Below are 14,815 nucleotides of genomic sequence, written 5' to 3'. Positions count from 1 at the left end.
AAGGGGATCACGAACAGATCAGAGAAGTTTATCATGCCTCTGTACCGGGCCATGGTGCGCTCTCACCTGGAGTACTGCGTCCAGCACTGGTCGCCGTACATGAAGAAGGACACGGTACTACACGAAAGGGTCCAGAGAAGAGCAATTAAGATGGTTAAGGGGTTGGAGGAGCTGCCGTACAGCGAAAGATTAGAGAAACTGGGCATTTTCTCCCTCGAACAGAGGAGATTGAAAGGGGACATGATCGAAACATTTAAAGTACTGAAGGGGATAGACTTAGTAGATAAGGACAGGTTGTTCACCCTCTCCAAGGTAGGGAGAACAAGAGGGCACTCTCTAAAGTTGAAAGGGGATAGATTCCGTACAAACATAAGGAAGTTCTTCTTCACCCAGAGAGTGGTAGAAAGCTGGAACGCTATTCCAGAGGCTGTTATAAGGGAAAACACCCTCCAAGGATTCAAGACAAAGTTAGACAAGTTTCTGCTGAACAAGAACATGCGCTGGTAGGGCTAGTCTCAGTTAGGGTGCTGGTCTTAGACCAGAGGGCCACCGCGTGAGCGGACTGCTGGGCATGATGGACCCCTGGTCTGACTCAGCAGTGGCAATTCTTATTTTTTTATGTTCTTGAATATTTTAGTCCTTACCTAGGGAGATCAGAGTCTCATAATTCTCCTTCATCACCTCCCTGTAAAGCTCCTTCTGCCCTTCATCTAAATATTCCCACTCCTCCTGGGAGAAAGAGACAGCCACGTCCTCAAACTTCACCTGCATCTGAAAGACAAACCAGGAACACCCTCAGCGCCTTCTGCATCACCATCATTGTAGACCTGGTGCCTGTATGTTACTTAGTGTGCAACTGCAAGGGGAGGCCAAGTGACCTATAGTGGAACTTAGGAAGTCAAATGTAATAACCTACTGGGTTGAGAATGAAGGGAGAATGCAGGTGAGGAGTGGCCCCTTTGAAGGGAGGACAAAAGCATTGACAAATTCAGCCATCCTCTCTTTTCTTCTTCCCTTCTCTCTTTCTTTCTTCTCCCTTTGCCCCTTCAGCCATTATTGTAGACCTGGTGGTCCCTTAATCCTCCATTGCCCCCTTGGAGTGTGCTGGTGTCATTCCAAGTCCCCTCCCCCCATCTTGCCCCTCCCCCTGCCAGGAAAAGTGGGGGAGGGGGAGCTCCTACCTGAGCAGAAGCTCCTGCAGCCATTTCCCTGGGCTGGGAGGAGAGAGAAGAGCAGAAACTGAAAGAAACTGGCCACCTGAGGCTCCAGCACAAGATGGACGACTCAACTTACTTCCGGCCACATACCGATGACGTCACAAAGGGGGCGGAGCGCCACTGACTGCATCTCCTAGACAACACACTGCAGCTGTAGTCTCCGGCTCCTCCTCTTCCAACAATCAGCAGCGGATTGCAGCTGAAACTCCTCCTCATTCCTGCCTTCTCGAGCGTGAAGCTCCGCCCTCTCCCTTGTGACGTCTCCAAATCTCTTTCGGGCCTCCCCTTCCCTGGCTGCGCTGGCTCCTGAGCTGGGACAAAACTTAAACTCCTCCTCCTTTCTCCCTTACCCATGCTAGGGGGCGGATCCTTCTACTATTCTTCCCGCCCCATGGAACATTCTGAACAATCAGCACTAAAAGGGGCAGAGCCAGAAGTACAGTGTTGGCTACGTTTCAGTGGAGCTCCGCCCCTTTGTGACGTCATCGGCATGTGGCCGGAAGGAAAGCGAGTCGTCCATCTTGTGCTCTTCTCTCTCCTCCCAGCCCAGAGAAATGGCTGCAGGAGCTTCTGCTCAGGTAGGAGCTCCCCCTCCCCCACTTTTCCTGGCAGGGGGAGGGGCAAGATGGGGGGAGGGGACTTGGAATGACACCAAGGGGGCAATGGAGGATTAAGGGACCACCAGGTCTACAATAATGGCTGAAGGGGAAAAGGGAGAAGAAAGAAAGAGAGGATGGATAAATTTGTCAATGCTTTTGTCCTCCCTTCAAAGGGGCCACTCATCACCTGCATTCTCCCTTCATTCTCAAGGCAGTAGGTTATTACATTTGACTTCCTAAGTTCCACTGTAGGTCACTTGGCCTCCCCTTGCAGTTGCACACTAAGTAACATACAGGCACCAGGTCTACAATGATGGTGATGCAGAAGGCGCTGAGGGTGTTTCTGGTTTGTGTTTCAGATGCAGGTGAAGTTTGAGGACGTGGCTGTCTCTTTCTCCCAGGAGGAGTGGGAATATTTAGATGAAGGGCAGAAGGAGCTTTACAGGGAGGTGATGAAGGAGAATTATGAGACTCTGATCTCCCTAGGTAAGGACTAAAATAGTCAACTAATAGGACACAATTTTCTGCTCTCCTTTGCTCCAGAAACTTCCAAGTGTGATCTGGATTTCTCTACTAACCTCTATCTTAAGCTGACAGTGTGAGGGACCATAAGACCATCTTGTGAGTCCTACAATTTTTTCCCCTTTGAAATCAGGTAGATTATTCTCTTTTTCTTGAAGAGCTAAAATGCAGGGTCAGAGTAGCCCAAATGGTCAGAACCTGGCTGCAGAAGATTACATTGTACAGTTGTGGTGGGCAGTCTTGTAATGAGAGATGATTTTCTTCCATTAGCAGTATTTCAATGCAACTACATTGCGCGGCTGCGTTTGCCGTTAGACCACAACGGTAATGTTTTGAATAAGAATTTAATGAGGGGCAACGCTGGTTATTACCCCCTGAGGAAGATCTGCTTTGGACAGATTGAAACGCCTTTTTCTCCTGTCAGAAAGGCGTTGGGAGTTGTACATTCTCTACCAGCGCTGGTTCATGGGTTACACCATTTGAGATAAGTGTTCCTTTCCCTCTTCACATATGATTTGAGGGTTTATATTTACTAATTTTATGATTAGTGGTTTTTTGAATTTTTTCCATTATTACAGAATATATTTCAATGATACAGCTCATGAAGCACACACCTGCAGATGTAGTTCTGTAGTTCACTACACAAAATAGGTGAGGCAGGTAGGATGGGACAGGTGTAGGTGATTAAAATTTGGAGTCAGGATATGGACCTGAAATAATATGGCAATTATAAGAGGTCCTATGATCTGATCACCCACAATTATGATACACCTGTCTCTTACCGCAAGTAAATCTACTGTTTAGGAAAAGATAGTAGCTTATTTTGTTCTATGTGGGAACAGCTAATAATGAAGATAGACACACTCAAGTTAGCCTGTGGTAGTCTTGGAAACATCCATATTAGACCCAATTTGCTGTATGCCATATGTCATTCTGGGTAGGATGATTATACAATAAGGAAGTCCTCTTCTTCTTGGTTTGCATATTTTTCTTTGAACAAAGGGGAAGTATAACTGAGTTTTCATGTTTATTCCAGGCTCTGTAAGGATAAGTCCTGATCTGGTATTGTGGATTAAACAAGATGGAGAGACACATATCCAGGATCCCCAGGAGTCAGGAGAGAGAGATGTTAGACATTCAGACATGGGTGAGTAACAAATACTCTACAGAATGATATCGGCTATAGTAATAACTACAATACAGAGTAAGAGGAGGTATTTCAGTGTACTGGTGAGCAATAACAACTCTACAGTATAAGGAGGTCTTAGAGTACAGCAGAGTAATAGTAACTATAGAGAGTAAAACAAATGACTTATCTGTACGTAGAGCAGTATATAAGTCCTCCCAAGTGGATGATGTCAACTGATGGAGCCCAGAATTGGATAAAGTTTACAAAGCCACAGAAATTTCTAGAGCTTTTGTGAGCTGCAGACCTTGAATCTCTAATTCTTCACATTCTGTGTCTTCATGGTTGAGCACCTCAGTCCTATCTCCTGCTCAACAGAGAAGCAGCTCCCAAGGCAGGTGAGTGGGGCTGAACAGGCAGAATACATATTCCTGTGCGCGATATTCTAGACATGTGGGTTGTATCCCAATGGCTGTGCTCCACCTCTAAGAACATAAGTTTGCGCAGAATTCTCCAGGGACGCATAATTACCTGAAGTTGGCACAGAATTTAGCATTGGGCTGCACTCCCTCTCTGAATCACTACTGGCAACTTTGAGTAGCCTGTGTGTACTCTGCAGGCTTCCCTCTTCCTCGGTCCCGTCTTCAATAATGTCACTTCCTCTTTTTTTACGATAGACTTTTATACATAGCTATGGGATCAACCCTACTGGTTCCTGTATTGTTGCTTTGTCTTTTGTGTTATTGATTATATTGTGGTAAATTATTGTAAACTGTTCCATTTGGTCCCTAATAGAAGGGCAATATATCAAGTATAAGTAATAAATAGTAAGATAGTAGATGACAGCAGATAAAGACCCGAATGGTCCATCCAGTCTGTCCAACCTTACCCATTTTTTAAATTACTGATTTAATTTAAATTTTCCTTCTTAGCTATTTCTGGACCAGAACCCAAAGTTCTGCCCGGTATTGTGCTTAGTACACTGAAGTGTCCATCAAAATGATTTTTAAAAAGCCCAGATTGGCAATAACATGCTTTGGTCTAAATCTTTTCTTGCTCTTTCTTTGGGAGCATCTTCTTTCTGGAGTTCTCTTGTAACTATTGGACTTGCTTATAAAACAAAAGGTTTATGTATTTTTGGATCCGAAGCAGCTCTAGAATTTTCTGTGAGAGAGGGAACATGCGATCGGAGGTGGTTGAAGGCGGGAACAAGACTTTGGCTGTAGTTGTGGGTGGCTGAGTTCCTCTTTTGATGTGGGCTGTATTTCCTGCTGTTTTACCTTTTTTTTTAATTCGTTAATTCAATTCTTTAATTTCCCTGTAGTTTTATTGCTGTTTCAAAAATTAGTTCCATAACCTAATTTAAAAAAACAGAGAGGTTTGAAGACTTATTTGCTAATTTGTGGAATTTTCTTAATCTCAGAAATCCTATGTAGTTGTGTGAGCCCAGAAAACTTTGTTTCTTGTCATTAATAGCGTTCCATAGTTCCTAATGCACAATTACCGTCTTTTGTTTCTATCCAGCAGATACTGAGGTAATACTGGAGATGAAGAGGGAGGAGAATCAAGAAAAATGGCTTTTAGAAATTGAGCCCATCACAAGACAAACAGGAAATGTCAGTGAGGATATTTCCCAGAGGAATAAGAGTCAAAACACAATGAATTATCAACAGGAATCGGAGAAGAAGCAGAGATACCCTGCAAGAGACTCCCTGGATGCAGTCATTGAGGGTGAGAAAAGTGACGGGGAACTCACAAACATCCCTGAGCTCCAGAGACACCCGAGAGAAGAGAGACCCTTGCGAAATAAAAACAGCGACCAAATGGCGGAATCGGAGAAGAAGCCGAGAGACCCTGCAAGTGACTCCCTGGATACAGTCACTGAGGGTGAGAAAAGTGACGGGGAACTCACAAACATCCCTGAACTCCAGAGACACCTGAGAGAAGAGAGACTCTTACGAAGTAAAAACAGTGACCAAATGGCTTTTCAGCTCCATCAGGGAAAGAAGAAAGGGAAGAAATCCATTCTGCAAGACACCGTTGGAAAAATCCTTGGTAAGATATATCATTTCTTATTGCCCAAGAGAATTCACCCAAGAGTGAGACCCTTTTTGTGTTGTTGGTGTAGAAAAGGATTCAAATGAAAGGTGAACCTGAAATTCAGCACAGAACGTATGCTGAAGTGAAACCTTTTACATGTACCAAAGCATTAATTCCTAGGGGTGGGCAGCCTCAAAAGTTTCATTTTATGTTGGTTCCTCTTCATTTTCATTTCAGGGAAATATCAGCAAGAGTGTGAACTATTTGGAAATGTGGCACACTCTTATGAAAAAAGGCTCTGTTTCTGATGGTGCTCCAGTGGGTCACACGTGTGCAGGATTTGCAAAGAGGACACAATATTACTGGCGAACCATAAGACACCAAATGTCTTTTTTCTGCTTGCTTTAATTTAAGGACGTAGGATATGTCCTGGGCTTTTCCCATGTCATTGCCATCCCTTTTAATTCCACACCAGAGAACACACTAGGAAAATTACCGAATGCACGAAGTCTCCTAATTGGGAGCATTTCTTAATGAAGATCCTAAAAATAACTACGAGAAAAGCATCCTTCAGAAGAAAATCTAAGGTTTTCTATTCACATGTTTTAAACAGGAGAGGCTGCCCATGGCTTAAACCAACCGCTGCTATTCCATGGCACTTAACCAGGCTGGGCTGCTGAAAATGTTGATTCATTATACTTGATGAATCATCCAATTTTGGACTAGCCAAATCTAGGCAATTTGTAAAATTTAAAAAAAAACCCAAAACCATACAGAAAGTTAGAAAAGAACACCATTAGCTACATAACAGAAAAGGTTCAGACACACTGGGGGAAAGATGGAACTTAGTAGCTAGCGATTGCTGCCGTGCTCCCTCTGTTTTAAAAGTTTTAAGATAAAGTTTTCAGAAAGCAAATGAGTCGGAGCAAAGCCCCAGGGAATCAGGACCTTGAAATGGATTCTATAAGCGATAGGCAGCGAGCGTAATTGGGAGGAAAATGGGGTCGTTTGGCTCTCCATAGAAAACGTACTGAGGTATTTTGAAGGGATTGGGGAAGACCAAATACCCTACGTTACAGTAAACTAAGTGAGATGTTACTAAGGCAGTGTCTCTGCAGCAAGAAAAGGCTGGACACAGTGAAGTTGACATAAAATCAAAAAGCCCGACTGCAGGACAGAGGAAATGTGTTCTGGAAAGTTTAGACGTGAATCAATAATTATACCGCTGGGGGAAGCCAAAAAGTATGGCAACTAGAGACAGGGGTAGAATGTGATTTGAGATCCAGTATGTTACCGTTTTCTCAGGACTGAGAAGCAAATGGTTATCTCGGAGCCAGCGGGCTATGGCATCTGGGCAGTGTTGCAAAGGAATTAGATTAGGAGCTACTGGATTACAGTGATATTGTAACAAAATGTCATCCAAATAGATACTGAAGGTCTGAATGAGCTTAGCTAGGGGACTAAGAAAGATATTAGATAGGAAGGGAGATAAAATAGACCCTTGTGAGGCTCCACAGGTGAGTTGAAAGGAAGGAGACGCTTCACCATCTTGATATACTGTGAATGATCGATGCTGAAGAAATTAGGTGAACCAAGTTAGAACCATATCCGATAGCACAAGAGAAGATAATCTTTGAAGCAGTAGAGAATAAGTGAATGAGATCAAAGAAGACTAAGAGGGTGACTAAAATCCAAATTACCGTGTACATCTCTTAGCAAGGAGGTTAAAGTGGTCTCTAATGTGGCCTAGAGAATGACACGGTGGCTGTTACCCATGGCTAGTCGCAGGTAACCCGCTGAAACGGGGAAAAAGTGCTCACTGCGGGTACAGGGACAAAACCATCCACCGCCCCGTGGAGTGTTGAATGGCCTTGTCTACAGTTAAGGGAGGGAACGCACGTGGTCACTGATCACGCGCGACCCCCCTCCCTCTTTCCTACCTACCGGCCGCATCTATCTCCCTCCCTCCCCCTTACCTTTGTGGCGCGTTTTACTTTACAGTGTAATTTGTTCAAGCCGTCGGAGCCTACCTGAAGTCACGGGCGTCTGTGGACGGAAGCTTCATCTCTGATGCAACTTCCAGCATCAGAGGAGAAGTTTCCACCCACAGATGCCCACGACTTCAGGCAGGCTCCAGTGGCTTGAACAAATTACTCTGTAGAGTAAAACACGTCACAAAGGTAAGAGGGAGGGAGATGCCAGACCGCACAAGGGGTGCTGAAGGGTGGTGGAAAGAAACAGATGCTGAAGGGGGATGGCGAGAGGGAAGGGTGGTGGTGGAAAGGAACAGACACTGAAAGGAAATGTGGAAGAGAGAGTGGGGAGATGAGGCTGAAGGGAAATGGGGTATAGAGAGTGGGGAGATGAGGCTGAAGGGACATGGAGAAGAGAGAGTGGGTAGAAGACTGAAGGGAAATGGGGAAGAGAGAGTGGGGAGAAGACGCTGAAGGGAAATGGGGAAGAGAGAGTGGGGAGAAGATGCTGAAGGGAAATGGGGAAGAGAGAGTGGGGAAAAGATGCTGAAGGGAAATGGGGAAGAGAGCATAGGGAGAAGATGCTGAAGGGAAATGGGGAAGAGAGCATGGGGAGAAGATGCTGAAGGGAAATAGGGAAGAAAGCATGGGGAGAAGACGCTGAAGGGAAATGGGGAAGAGAGAGTTGGGATAAGACGCTGAAGGGAAATGGGAAAGAGAGAGTAGGGAGAAGACGCTGGAAAGGAAGAAGACAGAAATGCCAGACTATGGGGGGAGTGGAAGGAAGAAGATGGGTGCCAGACCAATTGGGGGGGCGTGGAAGGATAGATGGGGGAGAGACACAGTAACAGAGCAAATGGAAGACGCAGAGAGAAGACAGACAGTGGATGGAAGAAATTGAATGAGAAGATGAGGGAAGCAAAGGTAGAAAAAAAATTCTATTTCTTTTCTTTTTTTTTTTTGCTTTAGGATAAAGTTATATACAGATATTAGTTGTTTTGATAAACATTTATAAACAAAGCCCTGCCAGCTGAACATCTCTTTCTCTAGTTCAGCAGCCAAAACTTTAATTTATAAGGATGGAATAAGCTAAATATTGCAGTACTGAGGCTTGTATGGATGGTCACGGGGACGGGGACAATTTTATTCCCCGTGTCATTCTCTACTGTGGCCCATATGGAAACCCGATTGTCTAGAATGAAGGGTGTGGATGGCTTCTGCATGATCAAGGAGTTGTTGATAAAACCAGCTTTTCTGTTATTTTAGCTAGAAATGGGATTGTGGAAACTGGGAGATAGTTACTAGTAGATTTCTCCAGAGCCGCTTTCTTAAAGATGGGTTGAACTGCCACCAAATTCCAAGCATCAGACATGAAGCCTGAAGACAGACTGGAAGAGACCACTTGAAGAACTCTTGGAAAGGCCTAAAAATGGCACTTTCAGCCAGGCAGGAGGAACAAGGTCTAATCTTGAAGGGGCAGAGTTAATAATGAGATAATCTGTACAGCTTGGAGGATGGGCATGTTAAATTGTGACCATTGAGAGCAAAAAGTATTTGCAGACGAAATGACGTGGGAATCCAGCTAAACTGGGGGAAAAGGAGATTCTTTTACGTCCCTTCTGGATTCCATACTCTAGGTATTCAATCCTGTCCCGTAATCCAGGAGCTGCAGAAATGCAAACTCTTTTCTGAGCATGTGCTCCTCCCACTTTAGAGCTCCTCCCACTTTAGAGCCCCCTACAGTTTTCAGTTTCTGCAAGCAATCCACGCAGAAGTCTTTTGCTTTGCTCTGCATCTTTTTCTTTTTCTTTTTTTGCTTAAACTTCATTTTTTTTGGTGGCTTCAGTGCTGTGAGACCTCATGCGGTGTCCTCTGCTGGAGGAATGAACGCAGTTCGCAGAGCCAGACTGCTGCTTCACGGAGAAGCTTCAGTGGACCTGTGCAGGCAGCCTGCTGTGCCACCCTTTGCAAACTCTGGATCCATTCTCCTGGGAGCTCGCTTGTCCTCCGACAATCTGGGAGATGCACTAAAGTCAGCGATCGTCAGTAAACCTGTTTTCACAGTTTTAGCAACAATGGCTGACAGCTAACCCGAAGCACAAAACGGCCCATTGCGTGTTTTTCCCCTCGATCACCCATTTTCCGATCTGGCCATGCAAATTAGCTAAAACCCCATGCAAAATAGCCAAGCGATTGATGTTTCAACATCACTTGGCTATTTTTCATCAGGTTTTAGCGATCCTAAAAATCGATTGCATGGGGTTTTTCTTTCATTTTTTTAATGACACAGATAATTTCCATGTAATACACACACAAAATATGTTGCATTCAAGAAAAATGAAAAAAAACTTCCCCGCCACTGCCAACGGCCCTCCACAAAGACCCCCGACAAACAGGCCCTCCTTGATAAAACGGCAGGAGGGATGCCCACTCCCTCTTTCCATCCCAACTCACCCCCCTACAGAACGACAGGAGGGATGTCCACTCTGTCCTGCCATCCCAACTCACTCCTCCCCCACGCAAAACGTCAGGAAGGATGCCTACTCCCTCCTGCCATGGACCTCCCACAACCACCCCTTACCCCCCCCCAGAAAAAAATGTCAGGAGGAATGCCACCAGAGCCCCACCCCCTCAGCACCCCCTCCCCCCGTACCTTTAGTTGGGAGCAGGAGGAATGGCTGCTGTCAACAATGCTGGCCCTAGGCCCTTCCCCAGTGGGAAGGGGCTTAGGCACCTGAGCCAATCATGGACTTAATTAGGCTCCCTCTGTATACCGGATACAAGGAGGAGTCTAAGGAAGTCCCTGATTGGTTCCATCTGTATCCCAGATACAAGGGGGAGGTGTCAAAGGCCCTGATTGGCTTGACTGAACCGATCAGGGCCTTAGGTTCCTCCACCTTGTATCACTGAGCAATTGATTGGTCGCATTTTCAAGCAAACTTGATAGTGCATCAATCGCTGCTGGAGAATCAGCCAACAGCGATTGAGTCGCTATCTTTAGTGCATCTGGCCCAATGTCAGGGATTTAAATGCAGACTGTAAGTGTCCTGAGTAAAAGTCCCTCCAGGTTTCAGGGCGCAGGTTGCATTTCCCGCCCCAGGTCACGTGTAGTGGTTCATGGGGGCAGAGGTTACAGGCAGAGCCCATCTGGCTGGCAGTCCAAAGATTCCAATTGAGTAATTTTCTCAGAGAAGTACTTTCCAAAGTCTACAGCTAAGGCATAAATGTTGGAGCTCTTGTTAGATCTTTAATAAGGCTCGCTTAGAAGATCACAGGACATAGAAGTCATGGACTGAGATTGTGTGTTGTAGAGGAGCACAAGGTAAATAACAGCCAGCAACACTGGGAATTTAAAGAAAGCAGGAAAAGTCTCAATCCCTCCCGAGATTTCGCCCCAAGGAGCAAGACCCGATTCCGTTTTATAATCACTCTTTGGCGAGTCCCTCACGCGGAAAAGTCCGTTCAACAGAATTCAAGACTGAAAAAGAGGAGCAGAGCAGCAATCACTAGTAAATGATCCATCATACAAGCAGCAGTAGCAGCTCTGACCATCCCAGCACGATCCAGGTAGTGGTGGAGTCAGGTCAGACCCTGAAATTTTGAGGATGTATAGTGGCGACATTCAATGCCATTACCCACTTAGCTAACTAGTAAAGCAAGACCACTTCAATACCAGTTCTATGTAGGGTTGGCTATGTGGGTACTGCACTGAATACCAGCTGTATCCACACAACTTTCAGCCATCACTGATGAACCAAATTTTTAATGCCGTTACCTGGATATGGCCCAGTGTTGTCTATCAGGAACTAATGTAGTTAGCAGTTATCAACTTTATAGAAAATGTTCACTACCCCCAGCTAAACATTGACACACAGCAATTCAACAATTAATACAAGCAGGAATAAAACTTATTACTTAAAAAGTAGCTTTTATAAAAGCTTTTATATCGTATCTAAGAGTACACAAAATAAATCAAATGAGAGAGAAACATTCTACATCTTTATAATAAGATAAAACATTTTATCATCAAACAGGTTTAAACTGTCTTCAGAGGATCCATGAGAGTGAGAGGCCATTAACATGCCCAGAATGTGGCAAAAGTTTTAATCACCAATCAAGTTTAAGAAGCCATGAGAAGATGCATACCGGAAAAAAACAGTATCCCTGTTCAGAATGCAGTAAAAGATATAGTTATCCCTCAGCTTTAAAAACGCACAAGAGGATTCATACTGGTGAGAAATCATATACGTGTTTAGAATGTGGAAAAATCTTTAATCAGCAATCACATTTAAACCTGCATGAGAGGATTCATACTAGAGAGAAACCATATACATGTTCAGAATGTGGTAAGAGATATCGTGATCCCTCAACTTTAAAAACGCACAAGAGGATTCATACTGGAGAAAAATCATACACCTGTTCAGAATGCGGCAAAAGCTTTAATCTCCAATCAAGTTTAAGAAAACATGAGAGGCTTCATACTAGAAAGAAACAGTATTCCTGTATAGAATGTGGTAAAAGATATAGTGATCCCTCAGCTTTAAAAACGCACAAGAGGAGTCATACTGATGAAAAACCATATACATGTTCAGAATGTGGTAAAACCTTTAATCGGCAATCACATTTAAACATGCATGAAAGGATTCATACTGGAGAGAAACCATATACATGTTCAGAATGTGGTAAAAGCTTTAATCAGCAATCACATTTAAACCTGCATAAAAGGATTCATACTGGAGAGAAACCATTTACATGTTCAGAATGTGGTAAAAGCTTTAATCAGCAATCAAGTTTAAGAAAACATGAATGGATCCATACCAGAAAGAAACAATTTCCTTGTACAGAATGTGGTAAGAGATATCGCGATCCCTCAACTTTAAAAACGCACAAGAGGATTCATACTGGAGAGAAACCATATATCTGTTCAGAATGTGATAAAAGCTTCAGTCAGCAGTCAAATTTAAAAACGCACAAGAGGATTCATACTGGAGAGAAGCCATATATCTGTTCAGAATGTGGGAAAAGGTTTAATTGGCAATCAACGTTAAAAATACACAAGAGGATTCATACTGGAGAGAAACCATATGCTTGTCCAGAATGTGATAAGAGATATAGTGATCCCTCAGCTTTAAAAAATCACAAGAGAATTCATACTGGAGAGAGACCATTTATGTGTCCAGAATGTGGTAAAAGTTTTAGTCAGCAGTCATATTTAAAAATACATGAGAGGATTCATGGTGGAGAGAGACCATATATATGTCTAAAATGTGGTAAAAGCTTTAATCGACAATCACATTTAAATCTCCACGAGAGGATTCATACTGGAGAGAAACCTTATACATGTTCAGAATGTGGGAAAAGATATAGTGATTCCTCAGGTTTAAAAACACACAAGAGGATTCATTGTGCACAGAAACCATATACCTGTCCAGAATGTGGTAAATGCTTTACTCAGCTGTCAACTTTAAAGAGGCACGTGAGGATTCATACTAGAGAGAAACCATATACATGTCCAGAATGTGGGAAAAGCTTTAGTCAGCATTCACATTTAAAACGGCACGAGAGGATCCATACTGGAGAGAAACCATATACATGTTCAGAATGCGGTAAAAGATTTTCTGTAGAATCATCTTTAACAATCCATAAGAGAATACATACTGGAGAGAAACCATATACATGTTCAGAATGTGGTAAAAGATTTAATGATCCCTCAGTTTTAAGAAAACACAAGAAGATTCATACTGGAGAGAAACCATATACATGTTTGGAATGTGGTAAAAGCTTTAATCGGCAATCAAATTTAAATCAGCACGAGAGGATTCATACTGGAGAGAAACCAAATATGTTTAAAGAGACTGGACTCATGCGCATTTATGCCACATAGTTATTTAAAACAGGGCTGTGGAGTCAGAGTCGAGGAATCGTAGACAGTGTTGGGTACTGGAGTTGGAGTCGTGGGTTCCAGAAATTGAGGAGTTGGAGTCGGAGTTGAAGGATTTATCTATCAACTCCATAACCCTGCCAGGGCTGTGGAGTCGGAGTCAAGGATTTGGAGACAATTTTGGAGTCAAAGGATTTATCTACTGACTCCACTGCCCTGATTTAAACATCTCTATCATATCTCCCCTCCCCGCCTTTCCTCCAAAGTATACATATTTAGATCTTTCAGTCTGTCTCCATATGCATTATGATGACCATGCACCATTTTAGTAGCCTTCTTCATAGAAACATAGAAGATGACGGCAGATAAGGGCCATAGCCCATCAGGTCTGCCCACTCTACTGACCCATCCCCAAGCCTACTATCCTAGGGATCCCACTCCTGGTGACAGGTTCCCTTGGCTTAACCCTCTAAGGGTTCCCACATGGGCATCCCATTTGCTCTTAAATTCTTGCACGCTGGACTGACTCCATCCTTTTTGAAGATGCAGTCTCCAGAATTGCACACAATATTCTAAATGAGGTCTCACCAGAGTCTTATACATGGGCATCAATACTTCCTTTTATACTGGCCATACCTGTTTCACGCGTTTACCACACTTTCTGTAAAAATGTTACTCCTGAGCCTATCACCTCCTAACTTTATCATATGCTCTCTCATTCCAGAGCTTCCTTTCAAATGAAAGAGACTCAACTCATACGCATTTACGCCACATGTGGTCTTCAGAATTATACATAATATTCTAAAGGAGGACTCACCAGTGTCTTATACAGGGGCATCAATACCTCCTTTTTCTTACTGGCCATACCTCTCCCTATGCAGCCTAGCATCCTTCTAGCTTTAGCTGTCACCTTTTCAACCTGTTTGGTCACCTTAAGATCATCACATACAATCACACACAAGTCCCCCTCTTCCGTCCTGCACATAAGTTCTTCACCCCCTAAATTATACTGTTCCCATATATTTTTCAGCCTAAATGCATGACTTTGTATTTCTTAGCATTACATTTTAGCTACCAAATTTCAGACCATTTTTCAAGCTTCGCTAGGTCTTCCTTCGTGTTATTCACATCATCCAGGGTGTCTACTCTATTGCAGATTTTGGTTTTATCCGCAAAGTGGCAAATCTTACCCAGCAGCCCTTCAGCAATATTGCTTATAAAAATGTTAAAAACTGTCAAAGGGTTTGCTAAAATCTAAAATACACCACATCTAGTGTACTTTATCCAATTCTCTAGTTACCCAGTCAGAGAAATTGGTCAGGTTTGACTGACAAGACCTACGTCTAGTGAATCCACGTTGCTTCTGGTCCTGTAATCCAATGGATTCCAGAAACCTCTCCATTCTTTGTTTTAAAAGGGTTTCCATTAATTTGCTTAACACAGAAGCCAGCTTATAC

The 14,815-nt window shown here is 43.6% G+C and overlaps 2 protein-coding genes across 5 annotated transcripts in view; one reads left to right on the top strand and one right to left on the bottom strand.

The window, feature by feature from the left end:
• The window catches only part of LOC117355271 (zinc finger protein 82 homolog), a 46,782-nt gene extending 45,398 nt beyond the window's left edge, over positions 1-1,384 (bottom strand). Inside the window, exons 1-2 of one of the 3 annotated variants that reach the window (XM_033933575.1) lie at positions 1,294-1,384; positions 645-771 (exon numbers count right to left, since the gene is read on the bottom strand). In XM_033933575.1, the coding sequence (XP_033789466.1) occupies positions 645-771; positions 1,294-1,347 (181 nt within the window). In that variant the 5' untranslated portion in view covers positions 1,348-1,384. Of the gene's footprint in view, positions 1-644; positions 772-916; positions 1,038-1,181 lie in introns of those variants that run through there. The other 2 variants (XM_033933576.1, XM_033933577.1) reach the window with 2 other exon arrangements.
• Positions 1,385-2,248: 864 nt separating this feature from the next.
• Positions 2,249-13,625, top strand: LOC117355239 (oocyte zinc finger protein XlCOF6-like). 2 transcript variants are annotated; one of them, XM_033933526.1, is made up of 4 exons: positions 2,249-2,302; positions 3,375-3,485; positions 4,992-5,519; positions 11,512-13,625. In XM_033933526.1, the coding sequence occupies exons 1-4, from the start codon at positions 2,269-2,271 to the stop codon at positions 13,359-13,361; spliced, it is 2,523 nt and encodes an 840-aa protein (XP_033789417.1). In that variant the 5' UTR covers positions 2,249-2,268; the 3' UTR covers positions 13,362-13,625. The 2 variants fall into 2 exon arrangements, with proteins under 2 accessions (XP_033789417.1, XP_033789416.1); XM_033933525.1 differs by having other exon boundaries at positions 4,989-5,519.
• The last annotated feature ends 1,190 nt before the right edge of the window (positions 13,626-14,815 follow it).

The sequence above is a fragment of the Geotrypetes seraphini genome, chromosome 2 (genome assembly GCF_902459505.1).
Source record: "Geotrypetes seraphini chromosome 2, aGeoSer1.1, whole genome shotgun sequence".
In the NCBI taxonomy this organism is placed as follows: Eukaryota; Metazoa; Chordata; class Amphibia; order Gymnophiona; family Dermophiidae; genus Geotrypetes; species Geotrypetes seraphini.
This window is presented reverse-complemented; position numbering and strand designations above follow the sequence as displayed.

What these genes read in the sequence shown, in the direction of transcription:
- LOC117355239 (XM_033933525.1), top strand. Translation starts at nt 2,269, where the DNA reads ATGAAGGAGAATTATGAGACTCTGATCTCCCTAG. An exon ending in TGAGACTCTGATCTCCCTAG is followed by an intron (nt 2,303 to 3,374) that starts GTAAGGACTAAA and finishes TGTTTATTCCAG; the next exon opens with GCTCTGTAAGGATAAGTCCT. An exon ending in CACCGTTGGAAAAATCCTTG is followed by an intron (nt 5,520 to 11,511) that starts GTAAGATATATC and finishes ATCATCAAACAG; the next exon opens with GTTTAAACTGTCTTCAGAGG.